The sequence below is a fragment of the Pristis pectinata genome, chromosome 10 (genome assembly GCF_009764475.1).
Source record: "Pristis pectinata isolate sPriPec2 chromosome 10, sPriPec2.1.pri, whole genome shotgun sequence".
NCBI lineage: Eukaryota > Metazoa > Chordata > Chondrichthyes > Rhinopristiformes > Pristidae > Pristis > Pristis pectinata.
In genome coordinates, this window is record NC_067414.1 from 10322865 (window position 1) to 10336650 (window position 13786).

The 13786-nt window shown below is 40.0% G+C and overlaps 1 protein-coding gene across 1 annotated transcript in view; it reads right to left on the reverse strand.

Annotated features, from left to right (window-relative positions):
• The window catches only part of disc1 (DISC1 scaffold protein), an 89971-nt gene that overhangs the window by 55843 nt on the left and 20342 nt on the right, over positions 1 to 13786 (reverse strand). The window contains exons 6-8 of the mRNA XM_052024851.1: positions 10606 to 10838; positions 6699 to 6753; positions 1377 to 1479 (exon numbers count right to left, since the gene is read on the reverse strand). Coding sequence (XP_051880811.1) covers positions 1377 to 1479; positions 6699 to 6753; positions 10606 to 10838 — 391 coding nt within the window. The remainder of the gene's footprint in view (positions 1 to 1376; positions 1480 to 6698; positions 6754 to 10605; positions 10839 to 13786) is intronic.

Below are 13786 nucleotides of genomic sequence, written 5' to 3' on the forward strand. Positions count from 1 at the left end.
CCTAGCTCCTTTAGTCTCTCCTCATAATCCATACTCTCTAATCCAGGCAGCATCCTGATAAATCTCCTCTGCACCCTTTCCAACACCTCCACATCCTTCCTATAATAAGGCAACCAGAACTGGACACAGTACTCCAAGTGTGGCCTAACCAGAGTTTTGTAAAGGTGCATCATCACTTTGCGGCACTTGAACTCAATCCCCCGATTTATGAAAGCTAATATCCCATAAGCTTTCTTAACTACCCTATCCACCTGCGAGGCAACTTTCAGTGATATGTGGATATGAACCCCCAGATCCCTCTGCTCCTCTACACTGCCCAGAATCCTGCCATTTACCTTGTACTCCACCTTGGAGTTTGTCCTTCCAAAGTGTACTACCTCACACTTCTCTGGATTGAACTCCATCTGCCACTTCTCAGCCCAGCTCTGCATCCTATCAATGTCCCTCTGCAAGCTTCGACAGCCCTCCACACTATCCACAACACCACCAATCTTTGTGCCATCTGCAAACTTGCTAACCCAGCCTTCCACCCCCTCATCTAAGTCATTAATAAATATCACAAAAAGTAGAGGTCCCAGAACCGATCCCTGTGGGACACCACTAGTCACAGCCCTCCAATCCAAATGCACTCCCTCCACCACAACCCTCTGCTTTCTACAGGCTAGCCAATTTTGAATCCACACGGCCAAGCTTCCCCGGATCCCTTGGCCTCTGACCTTCTGAAGAAGCCTACCATGCGGAACCTTGTTAAACGCCTTACTAAAATCCATGTAGACCACATCCACTGCACTGCCCTCATCAATCATCCTGGTCACCTCCTCAAAGAACCCTATCAGGCTTGTGAGGCAAGATCTTCCCTTCACAAAGCCATGCTGGCTGTCCCTAATCAGTCCATGTTTCTCCAAATGCTCATAGATCCTATCTCTTAGAATCCTTTCCAACAGCTTACCCACCACAGACGTAAGGCTCACCGGTCTGTAACTCCCTGAACTATCCCTACTACCTTTTTTGAATAAGGGGACAACATACGCCACCCTCCAATCCTCCAGTACCATTCCCGTGGACAGTGTAATACACAGTTATAAACTAATCTTGCATAAGTCTATCTATCCTTTGTTGATATCCTTCACCTCCCTCTACCCCAACCTTGTTTTAGTCTGCTTTGAGGAATTTTAATCTGCTATGAATTAAAATTAACAGCAGCCTATGAATTAAATTAACAGTAACATGACTCTGCATGACCTAATATGTAGAAATTCCAAAACAGGTCAAAGAAAAGGAGCTAACAAACTATTCAAAAACTTTAAGTGCAATGGATGTTAAACTTGCAAAAAAAGTTAAATTGTATGATTTTGATTACGTAACACACAACTTACCAGATATGGCTAACATCTTGGCTTCCAAGAGAGTTGGAAGTTGTGTTTCAATATCGCTCACTTTCTTGCTGAAGTTACTGCACAACTTTTGACTGCTGCAGACCTGAATGTTTAAAATGCAACAGTTTATGAAAGCTAAGTTGTAGTCATCTTTTAGAAAACACAAAGTTTGATTAGCAGAGATTAAAACTACATTACAGTTTCTAAATTAGCTAACGGTAGTAACATTCCACAATATCAGAAAAATACAAGGACTCTGATATTTAAAGCAGGTGGGAAGGGTGCTGGAAGTGTGGTAGAAATGCAAAAAGGTCAAGAAAGGTACTGCCAGATTTAACAATAGGATCTCATTATAATTCTTTTCTGTCATATTCTACTGAAAGAGCAACCAGATTGACAGACTGAAATAAAAGAAAATGCTGGGAATACTCAGGTTAAGCAATACCTAAGGGGAGAGAAACATATCAGGTTGATGACATTTAATCAAGACATTAACTCGTTTTTCTCTACACTGGTGGTGCCTGACTAGCCGAGTAATTCTAGCATTTTTGGAAGTAAATTTTTGTGCTGCAGTTTTATGTTTTTGGACTGACATTTTGGCTGATAAGTTCCAGAAAAAAGTGTTGTATGGTCACAATCAGAAATCTTAAAGGCATCCCTGGTGAATTGGGAATAAGAGATCAGGTTTGGGCATATGCATGTTGTTTGGGAGGAGGAGGGAGGGGAGGAATAGAGAATTGCAACTGTAATTTAGAGATCAAGATTGAAGGGGTGGGGGGAGAGAAGAGATGGCAAGAGGCAAGGATGGTCAGCAGGGGTGAATGGTTAAAAGTGTGTAGTAATCTGGAGGAAATGAATCAGAAAGCAAAGCTTGGTGGAACAAAAGACAAAAGCAACTGGAAATGAAAAATTAGAATTCGATTTTGTTGGGAGGAGGTTTGGAAAAAGATAGCAGTAGTTGAGCAACATGCGTAGAAGACAAGAAGAAATAGATGGGTAAACAAGATTCCTTTATTAGTCACATGCACATCGAAACACACAGTGAAATGCATCTTTGCGTAGAGTGTTCTGCGGGCAGCCCACAAGTGTCGCCACACTTCTGGTGCCAACATAGCATGCCCACAACTTCCTAACCCGTATGTCTTTGGAATGTGGGAGGAAACCTGAGCACCCGGACGAAACCCACGCAGTCACAGGGAGAACGTACAAACTCCTTACAGACAGCAGCCAGAATTGAACCCGGGTCGCTGGCACTGTAATAGTGTTATGCTAAAAAGAGATCAAGGCCATGGCATGTATACTGAGAGTGGCAACGAGGAAGGAGAGTGTGAGATCAGGGCTTATAGGTGTTGAAAGAGAATGAGAAATAAATGATAAGGTAAAGTTCAGCAGGAAACTCAAAGAGTGCAAAGAAGAGAATGAATAAAAGGTGAGGAAAAAATGGGAGGGAGAAAGACAGAGTGAGAGCGCGCGAGAGAGCGAGCAAGAGAGAGCGAGCTCAACAATTGTAATGGGGGAAAGTGAAAGCCTGTGATCAACCAAGGGGTGCCTATAGGTTTCTTGTATAGGTTGGGGAGCATGCTTGCTCCTCCAGGCACAGTTATTGCTGTTACCTTAGAGCTGGACATTTCTGCCAACTCTATACTGCCAGATTTCCCAAGGCCAGGGAAACCCAAGCCAATAACATGAATTTAAAAATCAGGCTTCATATTTGACATGGAGAGCTGTTAATATGTCAGCACTTTTGCTCAAGAGTGCAATTAAAATCATAGTACTTTCATTCAAATGCCAGTTTACACATTTATCCCATGCATCAAACTGACAATGTTTTTCGCTTGAATGAATTTGGCACCAGATATACCAATTGCTGAAAGCTGCGGTTGAAAGTACTTAAAAGCAACTACTCAAGGAGTAGCACTTTTTTTTGCCTCCCCTTAACAAAATATTCAAGACACAGAAAGCTAATGAAATAAACTTATCGGTGGAATCACTGAGAATCAAACAGTAAGAAGGGAGACAATGTCAATGCCAGCTCTTCTAAAGAGCCATCGAACTAGACCTACACCCCTGCTCTTTCCCTTCAGTTCTACAAGTTTTCATTTCAAAAGTCACCAATGAATTTGTTTCCACTATCCCTTCAGATGAGGCAATCCAATTCATAAAAACATGCTGCATGTAAAAAAAAATTCTTCCCAAATTCCTTTTGATTTCTTATCATCCTGCCAGTGGATATAAGTTTGTCTCATTAAAACTCTTTTAAAGATAAATACATGCAGGACAAAACTCTGATAACCTGGCACCCTTGGGACTCAGATTATCCAGACAATGAGATGCGACTCCTCTCAATACCCAAATATGCTTTTATTTTACTTCCTTTTAAAAAAATGTAATATGGTAGCATAAAAAATTTTCCAGTGAACCTGGTGAACTTGAAGGGAGCAAGAAATACACAACTACTCTGGACCCCAGCTTTGGCTACCAACCTACCCACATTTCTGACCACCGGTGCTCTAGACCCTAACTGTGGCTCCAGCCACACAACCGGCCCACAGTCCAAACCCCAGTTCCGTCCACACTCCCATCGCCAGGTCTGGTGGTACAAACCACTTATTTGCACGTTGGAGCCCCAGCTCACATTCAGACTAATGATCAAGTCTGAGTTTTACTGTGCATTCTTTCTATATAATTTTTTAAAAATCAGAATGAACAAATGAGGTAGAGCTTTAGTTTTAATTCATTTATAGGGCTAGGGCATTGCTGGCAAGGCTAATAATTATTGCCCATTCTTGCCCAAATGACCCAGAGAAGATGAGAGTGAGATGCCTTCCTGATCTATAACAATCTTCTGGTCAAGGTACTTGCAATGCTGATGGATTGGAATTTTCAGGACGTCCTAACAATGCTGAAGTGGTAATATATTTCCACATGAGGAAGGGTGTGCGACTTGCAGAGGAACCTGCAGGTGGCAGCATTACCATGCATCTGCAGCTGCACCTTGGCGATGGAGGTCACTGTGGAAGCAGCATTGGTCGAGTAACTGTATTTTGCAGATGGTATATACTGCAGCCTTATTGCACTGGTGACAGAGTGAGTGTATAGGATGGTAGATTGGGTAACAATCAAGAGAGGCACTTCGTCTTGAACTTAAGTGTTGTTGGAGCTGCACTCATCTTGGTAAGTGGAGTATTCCCCTACACTGCTGATTTGTGACTTATAGAAGTGGAAAGTCTTTGGAGAGCAGCATGCCATAAGAAGGAATATCTGTAGTAATAATTTAGGGCCGAGATGAGTAATTTCCAACAAGCATTGTTCTTTGTGCAAGGTTTTTTGTGTTGTGTTGAGAGTTTTCTCATTTCCCATTGACTTTAGTTTCAGCTTCTTCATGATGTGTTGTCGAAAAGCTGTCTTGATGTCAAGTACAGTCTAAAATTCATTTTGAAATTCAGCTCTTTTATTGCCTTTTCAATTGAGGTTGCTATGAGATTATGAATCAGATGGTCTTGTATGAACCTTCATTGTCTTACTCATAATGAAGATTGGTGAGAAGATTATTGATATGCAAGTGCCCTTTGATAGTACAGTACCATTGCTTTGCTGACAATTGGGAATGGACAACTGGGGTGGCAATTTGCTGGACTGGAATTGTCCTGCTTTTTGTAAGCAGAAGCCATTATTGCAACTGTACAGATCAAATGGGTTTCTGCAACAATGCAGTAACTTCATGTTCTTCATTGCTGGGCTATTTTTTTAAAAAACTTCATATTATAGGATTATCTGAATTTAACTTCTCTAGCTGTTATGCTGGGAGTACAAATGTACAATTCAATAACTGCTGCAATGCAAATCAATCAGGCCAAAACAAAAGCAAACCAAGTACTAAGGTTTATTTCTAGAAGGACAGAGTTAATGAATGGAGAAATAATGCAAATATTACATTGGAGAAATCAGTACTGGAGTAGGTACAAACAGGATTTACAAAGTATAATCTTACAAATGAATAAACAGTCTGGCTTGCTTCTCTACTGAAAAAGGAAAGCTGAAGGCTGGCCTAATATATGTTGTTACAATTATGTGATATTTTTTAAAAGTAGACTTAAAAGACTATTTTTACACCTGTAAGGAGCAAGACTAGATATTGTACAATAACTTGAATATCCAGAAGAAACCTGATTACATAAGGAAATGCTAAGAATGTCAAACTCTATGCCGCAAATGGATGTTGAGGCAAGTAGTATATAGATATATTTAAGGAAATACCTAACAAGCACAAAGGAGAATGGAAATGACAGACAATGAATAATGGGTAGAGACTTGAGTGGTGCAAAACCAGCAGTGTGGACCGATTAATCCACACGTGTGCTGCATATTCCATTTAGTACTAATCTTCACAATTATTGTACCTTCTTTACTCTAACACAAACTATTTCAGCACCTCTAGTCTCTCCACTTAATTGAAATCCCTCATCCTGGTAATTAGTATCCTAACCAAGACTGATGGGAGAGGCAGAATTAAACCAAGCTTTTTAAATGTTATTATAAATGTTATGAATTTTGTGATTTAAAAATATGCATTGTGAATAAAAGCTCACTATAATGCCAACTGTAGGCATCTTTGGCAAACACAAAACATAAGCACAGTTAACAATGAAATTTCCAGAGGACATGTTTTTAGATCACCCTTGTCTGATTTATAGAAGTGTTTCTCACTTTCAGATTGTGACAGAAACTTGGCTAGCCCCTCAAGTTCTATTTAAAAAGATTTACCTTCTTAACATTAAAAGCAATCACTGAGTAACATTGTAGAATGATCTTAGAAGACAAGCAATCTTCCGCCATCCCATACTATCTCACAGATGCATCCTAACTCCTTTCATCCAGATAGTACTCCAGTGACTTTGAAGGCCAAAATGTTTAATTGCACAATAACTTAGAATTTAACAATTTGAGGCCAAGCATTATCCCATCATACATTAAAATCCCTTTACTCTGGTGATGACTTTTTGTAAGTATCTGATTGGAGCACTCAGTCTCATCACAAAAGCAACAGACATCATTAATATACATATTTCAACATGTGGCATCTTTACAGTCATGGCATTCTGGATTAGGCACATCAACTGCTGCACTTCTCAAAACTATTTAGCCAAATACATAGCAATTTGCTACTTATCTTTCAATAAGTTTTACTTTTATTTACAAAAAACAATACAACTAAAAAAAATCAATCTCAACTGGTATAAATAGCATAACAATTTGGGACTAAACATCATCAGTTGGAGGAAAATAAAACTCTGTACTGGGAGATTTTATTATTGTACTTACCTTTGCAGCAGCTGTCTTTATAGCTATACTTAGCAATTGTTCTCTTCTCTGAAGCCTTAAAAAAAAATTTACAATTTACACATTTCAGTCATTTTTCATCCATGAGAATATATTTTCATGCTTCATAAACCCAGTGCTCACCAAGACTACTCATTACTGGCAAAAACACGTTTAGACCTTAAAAGGCTGAGAAAAGTCAAGGAATAGGTATTAAATTCATAATTTTTACCAGTTTTAAGATGTTCTTTCTGACTGCATTCAGGACATTCCACCCTCCCCTCAGTTATCTCCAGAACTAATTATGAATCCCAACTCCATCATCTCCCTGAGCATTACAGCTGCCTCATTAATATCTTCCTCCAACTCTTGAGATCTTTCCCCCAACGACTGATATCTCCAAATTATGGGATTCATAAGATCCCCTCAATATCCCTAATCTTTCTTTCTTTCTTTCTACCACTCTACATTCCCCATGATTCTCTCTACTCCATGCCCAATTCACTCTCCAGCAGATTTACACTGCCAGCTCTACAAAGGATAAAAAAAAAGTGGGCATTTAAGTGTATAAGGTCCATTCTTGGGGTTTCCATATGCGTGGGACACCAGCAAACAAAACCAGCACATCCCCAAGGTAATCAATGTAATCTAAAAAATATATTTCTATATAATCCAAAAATGCCACAGGACTAAAAATTGCTATTTTCCCATACAGGTCTCAAAAATGTGGACATCATACAAGAGCTGTGTAGTTAACAACGAGGACAGCAAGCCATTGGATACACTCATCCATTTTTGCAATGGATTTCGCATAAACAGATAATGAGAGCAATCTGAGAGTTCATCCCTTTACATGAAAAATGCTTTAAAAAGAAACTTGTCCATTACACTGACATGTTTCACATTTCAGTTTAAAAATCTGGAAATTATTTAATCTAGAAGTCCAAAATTAACATTTGACTAACAGTAAGAAAGGCACAATATTTGTGCTCAATATAATACAAAGCAACAAAATTAGCTACCCATACAAATACTTGAATTTTCTGTATTACATAGCTGCTCATTCAGCATGCCTTCATCTCTCAATATGCTTGTCAGTATTGTTCACAACAGGCTTTTAATTTAAGTCTCTGTAAAGGGTAAGGACGACAGGTCATGATGCCGTATGCACTTCTGGTGATTGGTCCAAGGGAAGTCGGTCACTGACAGGAAGAAATTTCAGACTCAGAAAACCCACAATTGGAGTACACAAGAAAGGTGGAGCTCCCTGAAACTAATTACATTTTTACACATTTTCTTGATGACTGGTGATTCTCTGCACCTGAACAGTAACACTCTGCTCTCCGATGGCAGTAATCTATTTGCGTGACATCTCTCTGTTCTTGAAAAGTAATTTGCTCCCAGATGACTTCGCAGAGCTCCATTTGGAGTGGACAGAGACTATAGAGACAGTAAAAATTTTGGATGACCTCTGCTCAGTTCCATGGTGCTACTGCCCAGACAACAAAATAACTGCCATTTTCAATATGGAAATGATGCATACTTGGCTCCTCACACAGTCCTGGGAGATAGGAGAAAGACTCCATGTTTCTTGACAGGCTGAACAGTGAGTCAAGCATCTTACTTGCATCTGCATCAGCCTTTAATGTTTGCTCTCCTACTGCAGTCCCTGTCCATACGAGTTCTGTTTGTGAAACAAGTACCTTAAAACCAACTTGGATATCCCATATGAGGAGCTCTGTAGCACCGAGAATTTTGATGCTGTGATTTTCTCAATTTTATCTGTGGAGTGGTGTTCCTATGTAGTGTGTGTGTGTGGTGCAAATGATAAGATGTAAAGAGCATAGTCATAAGTAAGTGCATATATATAACTGTTATATGCAACAATCAGCACTCAGATATACCTATAAACAGAACATTAACATTTCAGGTCAATGACCAATGGTCTGATGTCCAGTTGATATGTTCTGGTGAAAGGTCATCAACTTGAAATGTTGACTCTCTTTATCTCACCTCAGATAATGCCTGACCTGCTGAATATTTCCAGCATTTTCTGTTTTTATTTCAGATAGAACCTTCATTGTCATAAGGGAAGGATATATGCCTATGGCCCAATAAGTCCCTTCATTTCTTAAATATATGTCCCAACCTCAGCTGTATGAGGGACTGTAGCCAGAGTTGTGAAAGGAATACCCTATTCTGAATGCTGCCACAAAACAACAAATTTCACAGCATATGTCAGCGATAATAAACCTGATTCTGAAACCTGGTGAGTCTCCACGGTAAAGGCACCTCTTCTTGTTTGTTGCTGGAGCACTTATTGTAGGCAACTCTCGCTTGGAAGATAAAGGAGGAAATTTATTTTCAATATATTCTATAACAGCATGGCTGACATAATTGATATATTGTGCACGTGTGCATGCACAATATGTAGGTTCTTGACAAGAGGGAATGCAGTGAGGAGCAGAAGAGAATATACATCTTATGTATTAATTGATGTATGAGAGGTGTGGTCATATTTGAAGGCAGGGGAAGTGAGGCACAGTTCAAAACGTTAGAGGTCTCACGTTGGTGCATCTCGTCAGGTCACAGAATTTCTTGTGCCACTGCATCCAGCTGCTGAGTGAACCAACCCTCAGCACTTATCTCTTGCCAGCTTCTTTTCATTAGCACTGGGAATCCTCCTTGCAAATCTGGTGTACAGAACCTGCTTCCTGTGCTGCACTTCATCCATAGGGATATTATGGTCATAACTGGAGAAATGTGAAGCATGCTACCTCCCATACTGTACCTCTCTGTCAGCCACTTCAAGAACAACAAATACACTTCTAGCAATGCTGTGCCATAGGGAAGAGTATCCTTTAAGATTTGGAGTCTTGATATCAATTGTTGCAGAAATAAGCTAGCAGGTGTGCTGAATTCAAGTACTAATTGTCAGGACCTGCATATTACCATTTAAGACAGCAACAGGCTCTTAATTGTAGGTTAATAAGATCATGATATTTTAACCCTCTTTGCCCTCTCCTCTCCAGCTCTTTCTACACACTATTGCCAGATTCCAACCCATTCACCATATCTCCCCTTTTTGGGACAAACAGGTTTCTGGTGACCGAATTCCAAAGACGTACGGGTTAGGAAGTTATGGGCATGCTATGTTGGTGCCGGAAGCGTGGCAACACTTGCGGGCTGCTCCCAGAACACTCTACGCAAAAGATGCATTTCATTGTGTGTTTCAATGTACATGTGACTAATAAAGAAATCTTATCATTATTGTGTTTAAATCCCCCTATACCCTCACCTTCTCCAGCCTCCAACTCTTCCCCCTCTAGTCACTTGTGTAAATCCTTCTTCCCCTTCCCAGTCAAAATACTGATAACTTTGCCTTGGTCATCTAAGCCCCATTCTGAAAGTCTTTCTCTCTTCTTTGTTTACTACTGAAACCTTTCATGATATCCATCCCATTGAAGGGCTTCTGGTCAGCTCTTAAATCTTTCTTGCTTATGCTGCCTATCTCTTCCTCCCTCAGACCTCTACAAAGGATCTTTGAAATTTTTTATTTTTAAATTAAAGATAGTTATATAACGGTGTTGTTGCTGCCATCCTCTTATGGCCTCCCTCCTCTACCCTCCATTATAGAAACATGTCAAAATATACTAAACTCTCCAATTCTGCACTAGGTGATTTTACAGAAGGATGGTGAAGACTTAATACTATTATTCAAAATGAAAATGGAATATTCTCAGTGACTTGGCCAATAGTTCTTCCCCAATGAACATCACCAAAGAAAAATTAATAGGATGAATGAAAGAGTTGTGGGTCTTTGCTCTGCACAAAATGATTGCCTTATGTACCCAAATACAAAAAGTCAATTCAAGGTATTTCAAACTAAAACATGTAAATATTATTTTACCTTTTTATATGTTCAGGGAGCTCTTCATTGAGAAGGACTTTATTTCTTAATGGTAGAACATCCTCTAGCATCTTATGCAGATCGTGTAATTCACTTGCTGATGTGTTTGGTAAGGAAGTAAGTTCACAATCACATGACTCTATTAGTCTGTTTCCTTCTTCTATTTCTATACACAGCTGATGGTCTCTGGCTTCCAACAATGCAAGTCGTTCCTTAATTTCAGCAATTTCTTTCTGGTTTTGTAATTAAATACATTATTGAATTAATTAACAGTAAGTGAAATACAAACTTCATTTCAGACTAATATCCTTGACAAGAATACCAGAAATTTAATAATTCATTCAACTGCCTGAAAATTAGAATTCAGTTTGTTGAGGTTCTTTAGAACCACAGAAAACTACAGCACAGAAAACAGGCCATTCGGCCCTTCTAGGCTGTGCCGAAACTTTATTCCGCTAGTCCCATTGACCTGCACCCAGTCCATAACCCTCCAGACCTCTCCCTTCCATGTATCTATCCAATTTATTCTTAAAACTCAAGAGTGAGCCCGCATTTACCACGTCAGACAGCAGCTCATTCCACACTCCCACCACTCTCTGAGTGAAGAAATTCCCCCTAATGTTCCCCCAAACCTTTCCCCTTTCACCCTCAAGCCATGTCCTCTCGTACTTATCTCTCCTAATCTAGGTGGAAAGAGCCTGCTCGCATTTACTCTGTCTATACCCCTCATAATTTTGTAAACCTCTATCAAATCTCCCCTCATTCTTCTACACTCGAAGGAATAAAGTCCTAACCTGTTCAATCTTTCCCTGTAACTCAACTTCTGAAGACCCAGCAACATTCTAGTAAATCTTCTCTGCACTCTTTCAATCTTACTGACATCCTTCCTATAGTTAGGTGACCAGAACTGCACACAATACTCCAAATTTGGCCTCACCAATATCTTATACAACCTCACCATAACATCCCAACTCCTACACTCAATACTTTGATTTATGAATGCCAGGATGCCAAAAGCTTTCTTTACGACCCTGTCTACCTGTGATGCCATTTTCAGGGAATTATGTATCTGAACTCCCAGATCCCTTTGTTCCTCCGCACTCCTCAGTGCCCTACCATTTACTGTGTATGTCCTACCTTGATTTGTCCTTCCAAAATGCAACACCTCACACTTGTCTGCATTAACTTCCATCTGCCATTTTCTGGCCCATTTTTCCAGTTGGTCCAGACCCTCTGCAAGCTTTGAAAGCCTTCCTCGCTGTCCACAACGCCTCCAATCTTAGTGTCATCAGCAAACTTGCTGATCCAATTTACCACATTATCATCTAGGTCATTGATATAGACAACAAACAACAATGGCCCCAGTACAGATCCCTGAGGCACACCGCTAGTCACAAGCCTCCAGTCTGAGAAACAATCATCCACTACCACTCTCTGTCTTCTCCCACACAGCCAATTTCTAATCCAGTTTACAACCTTTCCATAGATACCTAGTGTCTGAACCAACCTCCCATGTGGGGCCTTGTCAAAGGCTTTACTAAAGTCCATGTGGACAACATCCACAGCTTTTCCTTCATCTACTTTCTTGGTAACCTCCTTGAAAAACTCTACAAGATTCGCTAAACACAATCTACCACACACAAAGCCATGCTATCCTTAATCAGCCCTTGGCTGTCCAAATACTTGTATATCCAATCTCTCAGAACACCTTCCAATAATTTACCTACTACTGATGTCAGGATCTCCAGCCTGTAATTACTTGGTTTACTTTTAGACCCTTTTTTAAACAACGGAACAACATGAGCTACCCTCCAGTCCTCTGGAACTGCACCCTTGGCTAAGGGCATTTTAAATATATCTGCCAGGGTCCCTGCAATTTCTACACTAGTCTCTCTCAAGGTCCAAGGAAATATCCTGTCAGGCCCGGGGATTTATCTACCTTTATTTACCTTTAAGGCAGCCAGCACTTCCTCCTCTTTATTCTGATTTTGCCATGCATTTTACTGTTCATTATTTACCTCCTCCATTTTGCAATTTTGTTTTATAAACAATTTCTGGTAGGCACAATGGGTGTAAAGAATAATGGTTAAGTTGGCTAGATTGGTTGGAATAGAGACCTTTACCTTATGAATCCACAGGACATGTGGTCTCACATCTGATACTGGCTAAGAAGCTATGAACGAGAAGAAGTTTTACTTTGCCTGCAAGCTTCATATCTCTGTTACTGATTGCACTCTATTTTTATAGCTGATATGTTACCGCTTTTTTTGTCACTAAACCTAAAGGCAAATCTGTCCAAGTGGTTGCAGATTAATTGTTTAAAATCTAATAATAGACATAGTGTTCTTAAACCTCTCTCCATAACTCATCCACATCCAACTCCTACAACAGGTGCAAAGAGATTCTGATTCTAAAGAGCTCATGGTTATTTTTGTTAGTAAGGCAGAGCTGTTTATTTCATCCAGCTGAACTTCTGAACACAAGCCTCTGCCCTAGCCATCAATTTTCTCTGGGTTCCTTCCTACTTCCCCTCATGCTCTCACCAAGCTCATTCTGTATAAAAAATCCACTGTCTACTCATTTGACCAGAGTGAGACCTAATTGATGTCCCTTCCGTGTTATCATGTTGTTAAAGAGTTCTCTCCCCTCAGTTACTATCTCTTCCCTTTCAAATCTTGTTGTGCATTATCTTCAAAGTAAAAACACTTGACACCTCTGTCCTTGCAAACTAATGCCCCATCTCCAAGTTCTTGAACCTGCTCTAGTCTCCCAAATCATTCCCAGATTTCCCAGAGCGCCAATTCCAATACCTCCAAACATATTGCCAACTCTGGTGAAAAAGCACTCAGAATCATAAATAACAGCCAATGTGTCTGTGATCATGGTAGATTATTCCTTCTCATCCTTCTCAATCTGTCTGCAGACTCTGACATGGTTGACCACATGTTCCTCCTGTATCGTCCATCTGGGTGGAACCGTACTGCCTGTCTTATGGAATTCTGATTATGTCAGTACCAAGACTGTATACATCTACCTTTGTCATCTCAACCAACATTCCTCCTACTTCAACCCACCAAGCTTTACTGCTTCCAGACACATTTCCTCTCACTTCTTCTTAGCTAGTACTCCATTCTCACCTCCACAAAGTTTAGCTAATTTAAAATTCTGCTGCCCTTATCCT